This window comes from Lepisosteus platostomus, chromosome 8, assembly GCF_059453375.1.
Source record: "Lepisosteus platostomus isolate fLepPlt1 chromosome 8, fLepPlt1.hap1, whole genome shotgun sequence".
NCBI classification, from domain to species: Eukaryota; Metazoa; Chordata; class Actinopteri; order Semionotiformes; family Lepisosteidae; genus Lepisosteus; species Lepisosteus platostomus.
The window spans coordinates 28,416,075-28,435,097 of record NC_142618.1 but is presented as its reverse complement, the minus strand read 5'-3'; the positions used below and the strand labels follow the sequence as shown (position 1 = coordinate 28,435,097).

General features: G+C 36.1%; 1 protein-coding gene across 3 annotated transcripts in view; it reads left to right on the top strand.

The window, feature by feature from the left end:
• Positions 1-19,023, top strand: part of tmie (transmembrane inner ear) — a 90,511-nt gene that overhangs the window by 20,104 nt on the left and 51,384 nt on the right. For 2 of the 3 annotated variants that reach the window (XM_088643044.1, XM_088643046.1), the window contains exons 3-4: positions 8,988-9,108; positions 9,301-9,366. In XM_088643044.1, coding sequence (XP_088499170.1) covers positions 8,988-9,108; positions 9,301-9,366 — 187 coding nt within the window. The remainder of the gene's footprint in view (positions 1-8,987; positions 9,109-9,300; positions 9,367-19,023) is intronic. The other variant, XM_088643045.1, reaches the window with a different exon arrangement.

The window sequence follows — 19,023 nt, the reverse complement described above, 5'->3', positions numbered from 1 at the left end:
ATAATACGATCTATAGTTGAAATCTGAGCCTAAATAAAAAGAAAAAGCAAGTGATTAGGTTTATGAGCAATCTAATTACTTATTCGTTTAAAACGCTATATAAAATAAAGTTTATTATTAATTTGCTGGACAGAGCGGTGAACATTATTATGCATAAGACAAAGATAACGATCCTGATCAGTTTAGAAATCTGTGTACGCTGTAAGGTTTTTACTTCTTAAACTTTTAAAATACACGTTTTGAATAGAAAGAAATCCTCTTCCTGGTACAGTATGTATAGCAAACCAGCACGTCTTTTTTCTCCAATCAGAGGGGTGTCAGATAGTGTCAGCCAATCACCATTCTGCGTTGGGTAGCAACGGGTGACTGTTCCCAGGCGGAAGATGTAAACAGCTTAATGTTCGTGTTAAATAATTTTTTTAAATTCAATTAAACGGGCACAGTTAAGACATTAAATATACATATACATACTGTATACAGTACAGTTTGCATACGGTAATATGTTTATGTTACGCGATTAAAAAATAAATAAATAAAAATGAAAAGTCCAGCACCAGCTGGATTTGAACACACAACCTGCCAGCTGGTAGTCACGCACCTAGACCAGTAGGCTACAAGACAGCTCGCATGATCAGGCAGGCAAAACAGCCCTACACAGCCCTGTCGCAGTACACGGATATAATCATACCGTTATTAAATTCTTTAGATACGCGATTCCATATTATATTCCCTTTTAATCAAATTCTAAAAGTATGCTTGTTGACTCCGGTATCACGTTAGTTAAAGACTTCGAAGCTTACAATGTTTAGGGAGAAATGGAATACCGGTGTGTATTTTTCCTTGTGATATTTTAAGCTCTAGTTGAATGATAGGTGTCGCATTTTAAATCATTTTCGTAGCTAGAAATTATGAAACGCCCTGTTAAAAGCAAGGAAGTTTTTATGCCCGTTGAAGTAAAACAAAATGCCTGACAAAGTATGGCTTGGACAGATTCCAAGTGCTTGTACAAATGTGCTAAAGAAATTATACTTTGAGTATACAGCTTGTCCAAAGTCATCCATTATTAATACTATTAGTAATATCTTCAGTAAAGGCTTTGATGCATAAATATTTCTGATAAAGGTAGGTTGTGTACTTTTGTCCAACTGAGCAATCTTGCTTTCATAAAATATACCAACATTTTAATGACTGATGATTAACATGCTGTAATACACAGTTCAAAATTAAAGGCTCAAATGCTGTACATGAGAGGTTAAGCTCCCCCTGGCGGTTTTACAAGGCGACGCCGGATAGTTAGTCACGTGACACACGTGAAATGCGTGATACCGCGTGATACCGCGACACGCCCACCGGGGTATGCCGCGAAATACCTCACCCATTTTGAATGGCTGCATCTGTACTGTATATGCATAAAATAATCAATTGGACTCAAGTTATTCTTTTCATGAGTTTAAATACTTGGATCAAGTCTCTTTGTAATTTTCTCTGCTTGCTTTTGAAGAAATTCAGTTCCTATATCTGTGTACAACTTTTAACAGGATTATACTGTTTGCTCTGCTGTGTTGTACTCTTCTTTTAATGGCAGCAATGTCATTTTGTCACCAGGCCACCAGAACTCTGTGAATATTCTAAAAAAGATCTAACTTTCTAACATTGGTACATTGCATTTATTTAAATTCTTCACTTCATGCTATATACCCTGGCAGTATTCTGCCGGTTACTAGAAAAGTACAATATAATCAAAATTCAACTGGAAGCAAACCACATGTAAACATTATTGTTCTATATAACTCTCTCAATTGTCTGCTCATGAAGTATATGGTTTGGTTTAATATGGATCTGTCTTACTGTACATCATGCTTAATTTGTTTTGTCTGTGCTATATGCAATGACCATATAGTTTTCTTATATTCCACATGATCAGGTTGCAACCCATGGATGATCTTGTTTTATGCTCCATGGCTAATGACAAACAACAGTAGAGTCTGTGAGACCTGGTCGCAGGTTCATAGCCGGAACCAATTGTCTACACTGCCCCGCAAAGAGTTACACAATCAAAGATAATTGTTTGTTAATGGACTGTGATCTGCACTAGCTGAAGAAGTGTAAAAGCTCTTTGTGTAAATAGTTACAGTGATGTTGCTGATAGGGGATTAAACAGCTAATGCTCCCTCTTTTTAATTAAATACAAATAGCTGGTTAACCTTAAAATGTAAGTACAGTAACAAAGAAATCTTTACTAATGACATCTACAAATATGGACTATTGTTAAAGCTAAGGTTGTCAAAACAACAGCCTGGAAAAATGCCACAGTGGTTAGCAATGCTGTCTTGCAGACCTGGGGCTCTGGGTTGAATTCTTAGAGTGTTATCTGCATGGAGTTTGTATGTGTCCTCCCTGTGTCCAAAGATAGACTGATAGATTAATTCTGGGAAAACTGGCTCTGATGTGAGCATGTGCCTTCTAATAGGCTTGAATACCATCCACAGTGTATCCTGGCCATATCATCAAATATGAATGTGCTAAATGTCTAGAAATTGCAACTTACTCACATATTAATGCATTAATATATACAGTACAGCATTCACATTAAATGTGAGCATATTCGTTGAACATGTTTCTAGGGCATAAAATAATTTATATGTCCCTTTTCCACTTTTGACGTCCACTTTTTCCATCTTACTTTTTAGATTTTATTTACAATAGCCTCAATATGAATCTAGACATCATGTGCAACTATATATTGCATTAAGAAATATTGTGATCGTCAGGGTTCCACACGGGCTTGTGCCCCCCGCCACCCGTTCCGTCCCGCAGCACCTGGGGTGCGAACCCGGGTCTCCGGCGTAACGTAACAGGGAACCAGCCGCATGAGCTAAAGGAGACCTCCCTCAGCCCAGGCAGGTGAGGTCCCTGCTACGCGCAGTGAGGGTGCTGACGTCACTGTAACCGAACTAGCTCCGCTACAATATGAAATATACTGAAGACATTTAGGTAGGTTATCAAAAAGTGAATTACCATTGCTAATAATAATAACTTACACTTATATAGCGCTTTTCTGAACACTCCACTCAAAGCACTTTACAGGTAATGGGGACTCCCATCCACCACCACCAATGTGCAGCATCCACCTGGATGATGTGACGGCAGCCATAGTGGCCCAGAACAAGTTGCTAGTTCTGTACTACTAAAATATTACTTATCCTAATATACTCTAACTGTTGTTTTTGTAATGTAAAACTCCACTTGGTGTTTGCCATAAATCCCATGTGTCATAAGATGTTCTTTGCTGAAAAGAAAACACAACTAAGAAAAATATCTTATGTCACCACACACATAAAAGAAGACAAGTCTCGTCTGGTGTGTCAACCACATGCTGTGAATCTGTCACACCTCAGGCTACACTAGGAAGCCTGTTTAGCCCTTATCTTCACCTCACCAGCAGCAAGAAGAGGACAAATATCCTAAGTGGAGCCGAGACTAGTAATTCTTAAAAGCTAGATTTTTCATTGTAGGAATTGAAAAGTAGGAAGCCTGCAGTTTCAAAGATGAGCATAAAAAAATAAATATTCTTACTGGCCATACATTTCAAGGTTGTGAGGCAGGAGGAGCTGAATGTGGTCATTAATATTGTGACTTCATCCTAATAGTATTCTAAAAATACGGTTTTGTTTTTAAGAGAAAAGAGATAATTATGTGTATGCAGACTATTTTGGCATGAAAGGCAATATAAGAAGTCAGTTATTATCCCAGTTTGGAATGCACGTAAAATCAGTAAATATTATGAATCAATTAAATATTATGAATATTAATGTGAGCGGATTGTTTTAAATATCTTTCAGAGTAAAAATAAAAGTATGGTTTGTTTGCAGTCTCTCTCAGTCTGAAAGTTACTTGAAACTATATCAATTCCAGTACAGGCTGATTATCAGTGGTCATAGTCACATCTTTCTTCTTTTCTTCGCTGTCAAGTTCTCAGAGATTAATAAAGAAAAGTCTTCAAATTTAATGGTGATTGGTTGTGAAATTAACATATGTAGTGTTTTTTTTCACCCAGCAGGTTCTTAATTTGTGGATGATTCTAGCCCTGTCAGTGGATTGCTGGCAGATGAACTCCAGCTAGTTTACCACATCCTTGTTTGTGTCAGAATCCCAACGTGTTTTCCTTATCATAGACCCATTTTACCAGCATCCCTATGGAAAAAAAACTCACAGGAGCTTAACTGAACCAGGTCATTTTCAGTTTGAGGCAGAAGAATGACTCTTATACTCTTTCTAAGTGCTTTAATTAAATTGCACAAGGGCTTTGCTGCCAGTGTCCTGTTTTGCATCCAGATGAAATTGTGAAACTACCAAGCCAGCCCATGTTAAAGAGGGAAGTTGAAGTGGATGTTGCGAGAGGTGTGTGAGTGAGAAGGAATGTACTGTAGTTAATAAGGGAAGCAAAGCATAAAGTGAAAGAGAAAGAAGCTGAAAAGGCAAAGGAAAAAAAAGAGAAGAGGGCAAATAAACAGTAGAGTTGTGAACATCAGGTAACAGAGAGCACAAACTGGAGATCAGCTTAAATCAGATCCTTGACTCAAATTATCTTCTTTGCTCTTAGCAATTCTTGGTCACTATAATAGTCAAGAGGGAGGGAAAATGTATAAATATTTGACAAGAAAAGATTCTGATGCTTCTACATTCACTTGCAGCAAAGAAGCTAAAGTACAAAGATGTAAAAAAGCAGAGCTAACACTATTTTAAGTGATTTCCGATACTGTATGTGTTACACTTGTTGATAGGGTCCCTGTGGACTTTGTACACACTTTTCCTGCAGAAGATGCAATATTTTATAAGGTGGACATTCAGAACTGGTTTGAACTGGATTGACATAATGCTGGAACAATGCTGGCTACTATGTAATTCTATACTGTTGTATAGGAATGTTTGCTATGAACCTAAGTGACCAATTATATTAAAAAATGTATCTTTAGCAAATAGGAAGGTAGCACAGGGAAGCTTGTAAGCACAGGGAAAAATATTTAAGGACTGTTCTAGTTAAATGACCTAGAGAAAAATACACTAAGCATCTCTGTGTTTTGCTCTCATGTGCATGAAATAAAAACTTATTTTAACTTGTGAGACAGACTCCTGACTGTCTTCTAAGGGGAAGCGGGGACAAATTTATCTAACACACTGATTCAGTACTGCCAGGCTAAGGTGCTTGGAGAGATTGTTACTTGCATGAAAGGACTGTTACTTATCTTAAGTCATACAAATTTAACAGAAATCTGTTGTAAAAACTGTGATTTCATCTAATTCAGTCTTTAAAAGATGAGTCCAATGAGTTCAAAAATCTCATTTTGAGAAAATATTAGTTCATGGACTCTTCAGCCAAAAAAACTGATTTGCCACAAAAAGGGACATTTTAAAAGCGGACATTAAAATTGACAAAAGAATGGTTGATTGAACAGAAAATAAATGTACCTAACTGGTCATTTCAATCATCTCAATCTCCACATCTCAATACAATCAAACAATCTGTAGTTTAAAACAGGATGGCAGTTCATTTAGCAATTCTGCATGGTGAAATCGTCAAAAAGCTCCCTTCAGGAGTATCAGAACATCATAGCATTGAACAGTAGGTGTTGTGTCAATATATTTCACATGATAGAAAGATTTATAAAATAGTAATTGCATGTTTAAATAAATATGATCCTCATGTTTTCTTGACTTACAGTATATACAGTATACTGTATATAAATTTAGAGATTATGAGGTAAAACAGTTTTTATATCATTTTTCTGATCTTTAGAATCGTCAAGAATGTGCCTTTTTTGATAATGTAAATCAAAATTTGTCACTGCAGTCATATGCTACAGTAACTTAAGACACATAAAGACATGCAGTATCCTTAGAGCCTCATGGGCAATTATGTCCTGCTAAGAGCAGACCTCTATGCCAACCAGATGGTAGTCACTCACCGCTGACAATGTTTGACCTTTCTGTGCTCAGCCAGAGACAGGGGCTGTTATTGCATGGCAACAGGACAGTTCTCTGGCCAATTGTGTCTTTTCAACTCCAAGCACGACTTGGCTGTGTTTGTTACCATTAGTAAATTCTGGCTAGGCGAGTGGTTCATCTGGGGAATTGTACTCATTAAGCTTCTGGCCTCAGATTTGTAATTCCAGAGCTCAATATTTCTTTTTCTGAGGCATATTTATTTTAATACATTATGTTAATACATAATGTTACATATTTTATTTGATTTTTTTATTTTATACCAAAAGTACTATTGGTTATTTATCAACTATACTTGCAGATAGAAAGCAAATGTGATAATTGATCAAAGTGAGAGGCATTGGCTTTTTGCTGACAAAGTTTCTTTCAAGTTGTCCAGTGTCGCAATTGTATTCAAATGGGGCACAATCATCTGTGAAGGATGCTGTTGGCTATTAGTATCAGATCATCCCTGAAGTACAGATGTAGAGACATGTTAGGGGACACTGCTGATGCTTACTGACATATTGCCAGACTGTTTCTTCTCTTAGTCTCAACTTACAGTTAGAGGGAAGAACTGTGAAAACAAAATGAACTCAGTTATGAGACAAACAGAATAGAAAGAAGGTTCACTGTCTGCTGATATGATCATAAATAATAATAATAATTGTTTACACTTATATAGCGCTTTTCTGGACACTCCACTCAAAGCACTTTACAGGTAATGGGGACTCCCCTCCACCACCAATGTGCAGCATCCACCTGGATGATGCGACGGCAGCCATAGTGCGCCAGTATGCTCACCACACATTAGCTATCGGTGGGGAGGAGAGAAATACCTTCAGACTGAGAGGCTGAGGTACTGTATTTTGGATTAGAGGCTGAGGGATATATACTGTATCTTGCAAAGTTTTATTTGCAGTTTCAAATTGTAACTGCCTTATAATACAGAAATTGTAAGGTAGAGCTAGGTATAACATGCAATATAAACTGTTTGAAATAAAAAAATAAAACCAAAGATAATAATAATGAAATTATTTTCTTTTAGTCTTTGTTGATGCTTATTGTTTTTGTATTGATGGGTTTTGTTAAGTTTATGAAATGGCTGCTGTTTTTTTAACAAATAATTTGACTGCATTAAATAGAGGAGCATGGAAAAATAAATGAATCGTGTTTTATTCTGTTGAACTATGCCATAACTCAATCATTTTTAAACTCCATTCTGAATTGTACTAGGAAATATGAACATAGCATCTTTCAGTCAGCATATGATGAGACAAAGTGGCTCACTAGAAGACTCCTTGCTTAACAGCAGATGTATATTATAACATAACTATTATAACTTAATATGAAACTTATATGAATATATATGAACTACAAATTTTAAATAATATTTTCTATCTGTATCTTCCAAAAGTTGTGCCAACACAAAATTCAAGGCCGATAAAAAATGATCTAGCTTATAAAATTATGGTACAGCACATGTATTGTATCAGTTATCATAGTGTCATACTGTATACAGTACAATGAAATGTCCATGAGCTTTTTAAAACTATTGCTTATCCATATTCCTTATCTGTGGGTTCACTGGCAGAAGTGAAAGTTGTTTTTTCTCACTCACATCAGCATGTTGTAGGTTAATTCCCAGAACTGTAAGTCAGGTGCTCATTGCAGCAGAGTGAAATAAGGCAACAAGAACAAAAATAAATTGCCAAGATATTAATTTCCAGCCGAGTGCATTGAATGCTAAATGAAATTACTTCAGTCTCTAATGCCTATGAGTAGTATCTAAATTTCAGTCTACTTTACCTCCTCTTAAAACACAGATACAGTACAGTATGTGAGTTTTCATTTTATCAGCATTTGTGAGGTTGAGAATCTTTTCCCAGTTTCAGGATTTTTCTCTGAAAGAGAACTAGGAATTGCACATTCATCTGTATGTATGAATGCAACCGAAAGAAAATAAAAACAATATTCCTGAAAGGAATCCGTCGCAGCAACTTGGCTTTGACAATTGCCATAAGACTTTTGTCTTTACATTAATTAAATGCTTACAAATAATGCATATATTAATTCAAAGCTCACGCAAATTTCTCTATTATCAAGCTGTTACTGCATTGCAGACGGAGAGATCATTGTGATCATGGCCGTTTGAGGTGAAATGAGAAACTATGGGCTTGGAGAAATCTTTAATCTTTACAGCCCTAACATGTTTTGTGAAGCGGTCTCATAGTCTCTTTCTGGTTTTCCCAATGTAGATGGCTTGGCATTTTCTGCAAGAGATACAGTAAATAAGGTTGCTGGAGGTACAAGATGTCATTGTAGTGCCTCTAGTACAATTTGATGTTTAAACTTTATTTTCTGATAAAATGGAACAAAAATATCAATAGAAACCAGAGTGTGATTTTACAAATTTGGAATAAACCAAATTTTCTAATTATTTTTTCATATTGAATGTTTATTATATAGAAATGTCAATTCATTTTGTTTTACCTTTTTTATTACGATAGAATTAAACTCTATAGTGTACTTTGCACTAATGTTCTGTATGAATTAATTCCTTTTCAATGTATTGTAAAAAAGTACAATGAGACCTAAGACTGTTGTTCAAAATAATAATAATGTAATATATCATGGTTTGTTGTTGGTTTGTCGCTGTATTTTCCTATGATGTAATAAGGTATGCATGTGAGATATAATAATAAGATATGTAAAAACAATGAATTGGTATTGTATGGTGTTTACTATAGTTTACTCAGAACCCAACATGGTTTACCATGTAGGAGGAAAATGCTAGGAAAAAATTTATAAGTTGGAATTTAAATAAGTTCAGAAATACTGCATTAAACAAACTTGCATTCAACATGTTGCAATAATATGCAACAATTTACATGTATTTATAAGGAATGTACCCAAACTGTGGTCAGACAAAAATCTGTGGCAGTTGCAGTTAATTCTTACACGTCACATTTAAAATTGAAAATTCTCTCTCTCTTCATTTTCAGTTTGGTACAACGAGTCCTCCAAGGAAGAAACCAGATCCAGTGACATCAGAAACAGTTGTTTTTTGGGGGCTGCGGTTATGGCAAGTCATAGGAGTTTTTTCAATTTTCATTCTGGCAGTTAGTAAGTCAAATTTTAAGAAAACTTTCAACATAATGAATCTATGTAAACTTCATTTTAAGAACTCATCTGTTTGCCAATGATAACTCTGTCGACACACACAAATATTTTGCAGATTAAAATATTATTCCTAGATTCTAACTTTAACACTGTCATTTACAGTAAATGTCACTAAAAAAATGCACTGTTTTATAGTGAGGCTGGTGGTGCCAAATTGCTGTATCCAGTATATAAAGTCCTTTGGGATCCTTTGGGATAAAGGTACTGTATAAATGCAAGTAATCCACATAATTATTATCGTATTTTTGTCCTGGCAGTAAGAAATGTAATTTAAAATACAATGAACCTTATATTATTATACTAATCTAATGATCTTTGGCTTTATACAGCTTTATCCCTGACTTGCTGTGAAAGTTATTTGGTCTTCATGACTGATTTTTTACTTTTAATTCATTATGACTGAGGGACCATACAGAGATACTGTAGGTGTTTTATTCTGAAAGCATGTGAACCACTATTGTTCCACACAGACAAAGGTTAATCTATTTTTAATCTATTATGCGGCCCCTTAAGGTACAGTAATTCTGTACACCTAAGTTAATTTAGGTTTCCCACAGCAGAGGGTTTGAATGCTTATGCAGTCATGATTTTTTCTTTTTCTTTCAGATTTATCATCCACAGTATTTCTTTCTGTGTTTTGCTTTGTGAATGTGTGGAGTAGGTTGTGTATATACAGAAAATATTAATTGCTAATTCAAATTTTAAAGACTGCAAGCTTTTAAGCAACAAATGTTAAAACTGCAAAGGTCTGATTTATTTCATGGCACGGTATAATGGAAGCACAGAATTTAAATAGTCATTAAACTCCATAATACACTAGTAACACATCATTTAGGATATTGTGTACAACTATTTAAATGGGTTCTTTATCAACTTATCTTGCCAATTTTAATTAAATTCAAAGATGAAATGCCAAGCACTTATTATTTTTATGGAATCTCCTGACTTGTGGGGTTTTTAGATCTCTTATGGAACATATGTAATCAAAAAAATAACAGAACTGTCAATTAACTATTTAAAGTGTTCTGCATATGCTCAGTTAGCTATTGATGAAAAATGTAGAAAAGTGTTCTGTCAGTTCAAAACTTTGCTTTACATTCATAAGTTTGTATTTACATTTTTTACAGACATTGGTAATATAGAATATATCTAATATAGAAGTAAACAAAGCCTCCTGCATTATTTTCAGATATAAAAACTAGTCTAAATAATAAAGTGATAATTATTTTTTCTCCAATATTTAAAAGGTCACACATGTCTTACACAACATGAACGAATTCTCAGAATTTTCTCAATACCAAAAGTGTTACAATAACTACTGTATAAGTCACAGTTACTAAAATAAATTTGAATGTCAAGCTTTCATAAGTATAGTATAAAAGAATATGTAACCCACTCTGCTCTAGTGGTTAAAATTCACTGTTGTATCACTGTACATTCTAATAAAGTTTGCTCGATACTGCAACATGTAGCAACCATAAAATGTTGGTCAGTACAAGAGATATTTTAAGTCTCCAAATACTTATGGTAGCATTAATCAAGACATTGAATTTAAAGACCTTAAAAGTCATATTGTTCTCTTTAAAAATATGAATATGTTAAATTAAGAGAAATAAGAGACAGAATGTATTAAAGCATAGTCTTTCCCATATTTGCTACTGAAAAGTAGCACCTCCACTGCAGTATCACTATCATTGCTGTCCTGTGTTCTGACTGCTCTCCCTACAGAACCCCACTGGTACTGCAGTTAGTGTATTGTGAATCCCAAGTTGTAAGCTCAACTAACTTTTCTTTTTTTGTTATATAAAACAAATGAAAAAGAGTACACCTGATAAAAAAGTTATATTTTGAGCAAACATTTGAAAGTCTTTCAGGTTTTGGTTGTGAGAGAAGATTATGCAAACCGTTCATATTCCAAAAAATACTAATGAACTTGTCACGGCCTCTGCAGCCAGAGGGCGCTCCCACTCTGTCCTGTCCGTAGTTTTCTCTGCTTTGCTGTCCTTCCGGTGTCTCTCTCTCTGGGGCAATATATTTCCGGGTCACTCATTCCTCTCCGCTCAGCATTGAAGTCCGGATGTCCTGAGATCCACCTAGCACCAGGTCGCCCCATGTCCACTGCATGAGGGCATTGGTTTCTGTTCGACTCCTGAACTGCTGAGCCTGGGCTAACCCCCGTCCTGCCATTCCACGGTTGGTCTCTTCCGACATCCGTGACAAAACTGAAACAGTTCTTAAAGAAGATTAGGCCAAAATACCGCCCAAACCAATGTGCAGGACTGATCAGCAGCTACAGGAAATGTTTGCTTGGGGTTACTGCAGCTGAAGGACTTTCCACCATTTACTAAATCTAAAGGTTCACATACTGTACTTTTTCCAGCATAGACAGTAAATGGTTCAACAATGTCTTTAAGATAGGCAGCAAAAATTACAATTGTTTGTATGACATTTGTTTAATCAGATTGTGTTTATCTATTATGACTTAGATGAAGATCAGATCACACTTTAAGGGCAATTAACGCAGGAACATAAACTTGTTCGTGTATTTTCCTAAATTTAAGAACAAAGCAAAGTATAAAGACAACTGAAGTTGTCAAGGACAGGGGGAAGCAATTAATTCTATACCTGTGATCACTGGTAGAAAATTAGCACAATTATGTTATTAAGTTATCTCTTGAAGGATATTTGAATCATACTGAAAATGTTCTAAAGAGGATAATCTTTCACAAAGAAGCTTTATAGATTTTCAGGCCTGAACTCCCAGTGAGCAAGCCTTAGTTGACAGTGACAAGGAAAAACTCCCTTAGACTAAAGTAGGGGAAGAAACAAGGCTCGAAAGGGGGAGCCTATCCTCCTCCAGCCGGCACCGGGTAAAATTAAAATGAACACATATGAGAGTTGTCTATATTCTATTACATGGTGGGAAAAGCACAATCATGTATGGTAATGTCCAACAGTGTCCGGAATATTCAGTTCGCTTCTTTCAGTTGAGATTTCTTTGGGAAGGGCTTTGTAGAGGATCGGCTGTTGATTTTCCGACCGGTAAAAGGAGCTGGATTTTGGACCTGGGCCTCCAAACAGTCCACCTCAGAATGGATGGATAGAAAAGAGATACAATATTAGTGAATGACAATGAAAACAGAAATTGGTATTTTGAATGTCTTGCGATTCCAAAGTATTTATCTGAAAGCTTGACTAAACAAATATGTTTTACCTAGATTTGAACATTGAGAGTGTGTCTGAATCCCGCGCATCTTTGGGGAGGCTTTTCCATAATTGGAGAGCTCTATAAGAAAATGCTTCGTTAATAATAATTTAATTATTATTTGTTGCCAGCTGTGACTTTTTTAATTCTAGCAACAACTAGGTAACCTGCTCCTTGTGATCGAAGTGTACAAGAGGGATTATAAGGGACTAAAAGATCACTCAAATATTGTGGGCCAAGACGATGCAGAGCTTTGCAAGTGAGCAACAACAATTTATAATTAATCCAGAATTTAACAGGAAGCCAATGCAGAGATGACAGAACAGGAGTAATATGTTCATATTTTCAAGTTCTTGTGAGTACTCTAGCTGCCGCATTCTGAACTAACTGGAGTCTATTTAGGGACACTGAAGAGCAACCAGAGAGCACAGCATTACAGTAATCCAATCTTGAAGTAACAAATGCATGGACTAATTTTTTGGTGTCATGGAGAAATTGCAGCCTCCTAAGCTTGGTGATGTTTCTTAAGTGGAAGAAGGCTACACTAGAAAGATTTCTAATGTGAGTATCAAATGAAAAAGCACAATCTATAGTAATACCTAGGGTTTTAGTTAATGTACTGGGAGCAACAGAGAAGCCGTCAACACTCAAGGTGCATTCAGGTAGCCTAGTTTTAGCAGCCTTAGGACCAAACACCAGCACTGTTTTGTCAGAATTAAGCAGAAGGAAGTTGCAAGCCATTCAGCTTCTAATGTCTTTCAGACAGTTTTCTATCTTGGAAAATTTAGATACTTCATCTCGTTTGACTGATATGTACAGCTGAGTATAATCTGCATAACAGTGGAAGTTAATGTCATGCTTACGAATTACATGACCGAGGGGTAACATACAGATGCAGCCATTCAAAATGCGTGGTACAAACCTGCATCTGTATGTTACCCCTCGGTCATATAATAACAACAAACGGTATGGTAACCTACCCACAAGCCACCGCGGGGCACCGGAGGGCACCGCGGTAAGTGATTGGCTGGCCAAAATGACCGACAGGGGCACTCGTGGTGCATTGGTTGGTAGTGAAAAGATTTAATCATTTAATGTCTTTACTGTGCACATTTTAATCCGCTTAGTTTTGAATATTTATATGGAATTTTACCACTAAAGGGAAATTTTAGTAGCTGAGCATAAAAAGAAGAGGAGCATAACGCATCTGAAGGTCATAAATGATATTAATTTAGGAACATAAACATTACTGTATGTACGTAAACTGTACTGTGTATGGCTGGTCTTGGTAGTTTAAAGAAAAAATACACACCAGTCTTTCATTTCTCCCTAAACATTTTAAGCATTAAAATTTTATGAAACGGTATGAAATATGCGATTGCTGTATAGAATGAATTTTAATTAAAAAAAATTATTTAACACGAAAATTAAGCTGTTTACATCTTCTGCCTGAAAACAGTCACCCGTTGCTACCCAACGCAGAAACACAGCCACTAACTAGCAAAGAGAGGACATTAGCTAGCCAATATGATAAAGAAATAAATGATTATTTTGTTTATTTCTTTTGCACATTTATTTGAACATTTCCATCAATTGTACAAGCAATTGGAAACTGTCCAATCCCTAGTTTATCAGGCTTTTTCTTTTACGCTGCGGGCATTCTCCCGGTCTGGCGCCGGTCTGTGTCTTCTAGGATATAATGCCAGCGAACTCTTGTTTTTATGTCCACTATAACAGACAATCTCCTTTGCTTTTAACTGAGCGTTTAATAATTTCCTAAAATGAAAATGATTTACTTTATTTTCCTCACGGGATCAATAAAAGTATCTATCATCTGTCTAAACTATGGGACAGAATTCTGGGGTCTCCCCATACCAGAGATTATGGCAGGGCTTCAGAATGGTGATTGGCTGACATCAGCTGACACCCCTCTGATTGGAGAAAAAAGACGTGCTGGTTTGCTATACGTACGTACTGTACCAAGAAGAGGATTTCTTTCTATTCGAAACGTGTATTTTAAATGTTTAAGAAGTAAAAACCTTACAGCGTACACAGATTTCTAAACTGATCAGGATCGTTATCTTTGTCTTATGCATAATAATGTTCACCGCTCTGTCCAGCAAATTAATAATAAACGTTATTTTATAAAGCGTTTTAAACGAATAAGTAATTAGATTGCTCATAAACCTATTCACTTATTCTACATAAACACAGCGTAATTGCTCTCTGAAAATGCTTTTTCTTTTTATTTAGGCTCAGATTTCAACTATAGATCGTATTACTATAAACTTTCTTGGAAAAATGTATTTTATGTAAATCATGTTTGCTATTAATAAATTTAGGGCTATAATATGTTCATTGTCTTCCAATCGAGTTGAGTTGACATTAGAAGCTTGCCACGCCCGGACTGTTACACCAACGCATTAGCATGTTAAAGTGATTTCATTGAGGAGCCTAGCTTTCTTAACTAGTAAGTACTGTACTTCCTTGGTTTTGGAGGGGGGAGGTGTCTTTCGCTGGAAATCTCGCCCCCTTCTACTTTGAAAATTCCTGTGAAACCGGTTTAATTCGTCACAGCCAGCACTCCCGCAGAGAGGGGGGTTGTACTCGTTAATGTCTAAGCCGGAACACATCATTATATCTCATTTTGTATTTCTATAAAAAAATCGTTTGCCCAGCCTAACACTATTGTTGTTATTGTTTTTATCCTGTAAAGCGCTTTGAGGAGTACAGCTTTCTCACCACTTCGATTACTTTTTGATACCATCCTTACACAAAGCAGAAACTTCTTGTATTTTCCGATGACATACAAGTGGAAAGATTACAGATTTTAATCGTCTTTTTTCTGAACCAGGGAAAATCTGATCATGTTTCTCTATAACAATAATAAAAAACTTTATTTTACATATCACCTTTAAAAGTAGCATCTCAAAGCAATACAGTAGATGTAAACCACAGATTACAAAGTAAATACCCAGACAAACGCAAACGCGTTTTTAATAAAATGCTTTTATTCATTCAGCAGAGAGAGAGCGTAAAACCTGGGTGTAACAGCTGTTCCTTTTTCTGATCACTCGCTCTCTGGATAAACGTCTCGCCTGTCCTGTTCTTTGTTTTCCTAATTTGCTGATTATGCCAAAATTTCTTTGCGCGGTCCATTGTGCAATTAACCCTTGTATGTGCTGTCCTTAAGGTGATATCACATAAAGGTGATATGTAAAATAATGTTTTTTATTATTGTTATAGAGAAACATGATCAGATTTTCCCCGGTTCAGAAAAAAAAAGGTCTAAAGTATACTAGTTTGTCACTAGTATACTTTTAATACAGTCTTTGCTGTGCTCTTGAGACCCTTGTGATATTTCGAGCTCTGGTTGAATGATAAGTGTCGCAGTTTAAATCTCTCTCTCTCTCTCAATTCAATTCAAGGTGCTTTATTAGTATGACAGATGGGTACAATCAGTGTTGGGTATTTACTTTGCTTTGAGATGCCACTTTTAAAGGTGATATATAAAATCTTTAGTCTTTAACTCGCTTTAACTACGCAAGACTGAGTTCTTGTGTCTGTCCTATCCGAACCTGAAAGTATCACAATATGTATCTTTATAGCAGGTGGTGTACAGCTTTTTAGTATAGATTACACTTTTCTAAAATGTATTTAAAAAATAAAAACGATTACAATCTAATCTTTCCATGTTTGATCCCAAGATCCCAAGAAAAATAAATCTAAACGGGGAGAAAGCTATGCTGAAAGTTTATTAAGATACTTAGAAGACAAAGATATCAATTTATGTTGCATTTGTCTGATAGTGAATCATAAAACACATATATTTAAACCTGCTTTTGCGATTTAAATCAAAACGCGATTTAAATCAATATAAATGTTTATATTGTAACGCCTAGGTGACTATTCATTGTTATTAAAATGACTTAAATTCGATCATGTTGTGATTTGTTTGGTGCGAGTGAAGTTATATTTAATCTCTGAGCCATACTGATTCTTATGGAAGCCAGTTTCCACCAGGGAGTAAAAATAAAAAAAACACACTATGGTATTCTCTCCAATGCAGTGCAGTTAAAAACATATCTCTGATGCTGTTCCTAAATGAATATGGTTTATGACCATCAGACGCTTTATGCTCCTTTTCTTTTTTCCAGTGGATTGAACAGGGAGAGGCATTTCATGATGTACTTTTCACTGATGAAACAACAGTGGCTCTGGAACAGTTTTTAACCATGTCGTTTTATAAAAAGGGGAGATATGTACGCGTTACTGAAGCTAAAACTTTAGCCTTTGTCACTAATGTAACCACTAAATAAAGACATATAGAAATCCCTACGTTACAGACTGTATATGGCTGGTATTGGTAGTTCAAAGAAAAAATACACACCAGTATTCCACTTTCTCCCTAAACATTTTAAGCATCAGAGTCTTACATGTGGTTATTTCGGAAACGTTTGTACGTGCTCCTTATGACCATGTTACTGTTTACTGTTACTGACCATATTAAGTTTAAGTGCCTGTGGGCACTTTTCCTGTCTGTGGGGGGTGGACCGTCTTTCATTAGAAGCTTAGTCTGTTCTACTCTGAGAATGTAGAGGGGGTGGAAAGTAATTCCATGTCGCATTAACTAACCTCTTCAGTTTATTCCGCCAGACAGTACATGAATATAATTATATCCTTATTAATTTCTTTAGATACGCGATTCCATGTTATATTCCCTTTTAATCAAATTCTAAAAGTATGCTTGTTGACTTCAATGCTTAAAATGTTCAGGGAGAAATGGAATACTGGTGTGTATGTTTTCTTTAAAGTACCGAGACCAGCCATATACTGTATGTTTATGTTCCAAAATTAATATAGTTTATGGCCTTCACACGAGTTACAGTATGCTCCTATTCTTTTTATGCTCAGGTACTAAGATTTCCCTTCAGTGGTAAAATTCCATATCAATATTCAATACTTAAACGGGCGCAGTTAAGACATTAAATATACATATACATACTGTATACAGTACAGTTTGCATACGGTAATATGTTTATGTTCCTAAATCAATCTCTTTTATGAGCATGTGAAAGGCATGGTGAATCGATTCTCAAAAATTACTGTACTTTGCATGATTGGAAACAAATGCGTGATTGCGAAATGCTGTGGTGTTACTTTTACAAAGACAGTCAATGAAAAAAAGAATGTGGACCAGGGCAATACTTTGAGTTTACAGCTTGTCCAAGGTCATTCATTATTAATACTATTAGTAATATCTTCGTTAAAGACTTTGATGGCGACAGCTCAAACATGAGAGGTTGAGCTTTATTAGCTCCACCTTGCGGAAATTCTGGATACTATTATTTTAATTGCGGTATTATAGGAGAATTTACGATAACTCGCGGTAGACCGTGTAAAGCGCACCGCAAAATAATGCGGTATCGCCCGCGCATTTTGAATGGCTGCATCTGTATACAAGGAAAACAGCAAAGGACCAAGCACTGAACCTGGAGGGACATATTTTACTCTGGTAAGCTCAGAGTATTAATTATTTACATGTACAAATTGATAGCGATTATTTAGGTAGGATCTGAACCAGGAGAGTGCCTATCCACTTATGCCAACAATGGTTTCAAGTCTGTTTAATAGAATGTTATGATCTATGGTATCAAATGCTGCGCTTTGATCTAATAACACAAGCATAGAAATGCAGCCACGGTCAGTGGAGAGATGTAGGTCATTCAGTACTTTGACTAAAGCAGTCTCTGTATTGTGGTGTGTTCTAAAGCCTGATTGAAAAACTTCAAAGACTTTATTTCTTTGCAAAAATTAACATTACTGTTTTGTTACAGCTTTCTTAAGGACTTTAGATATAAAAGGAAGATTAGAAATAGGTCTATAATTTGACAGGTCACTATGGTCAAGATTTGGTTTCTTGATAAGAGGTTTAATGACAGCCATTTTTAGAGAATTTTGGTACATATCCAAGGTTTAGAGATGACTTTATAATATTTAAAAATGGTTAAAGTAATAGGTTTATTCCATGCTGAAAAAAAGAAGAAAGAGAACACAACGTTTCGGCCGTGGAGCCTTCTTCAGGTGTGAGAGAGACAGGGCAGTAGGCAAAGGTAAAGTAGCGGGAGAACAAAGGTTGGGAGGGAGGAGGAGTGAGAGTCGGGAGCAGGGGACAGAAAGAGAGGCCAATCAAGAGGTGTGAAGTCAGAATGGGTGCAGAGAGGTGTGAAATGAAACTTCCAATGAATGGAGAAAATTTAAAAGAACGGAAGTCTGTCGTTAAGGGAAGGGAGAATGTGTGATCCTTGCTGCAGAATAATTTTAGTTTCGGTGGTCTTTCTGATGTATGAGTTTTGAAAACCGTCTTTGAGAACATAGACGGAGAGATTAGAGTGGTCGTGGCCGTCAGAGGTGAAATGAGAAACAATGGGCTTGGAGAGATCTTTAATCTTCACAGCCCTGACGTGTTCTCTGAAGCGGTCTCCGAGTCTCCTTCCTGTTTCTCCAATGTAGATGGCTGGGCATTTACTGCAAGAGATACAGTAAATAAGGTTGCTGGAGGTACAAGATGCTGTCTGGGTGATCCAGAATTGTCCTGAGGGGCCTTGAATGAGTGTGGTGGTGGCTGTGTACTTGCAGGTGATACAGCGAGC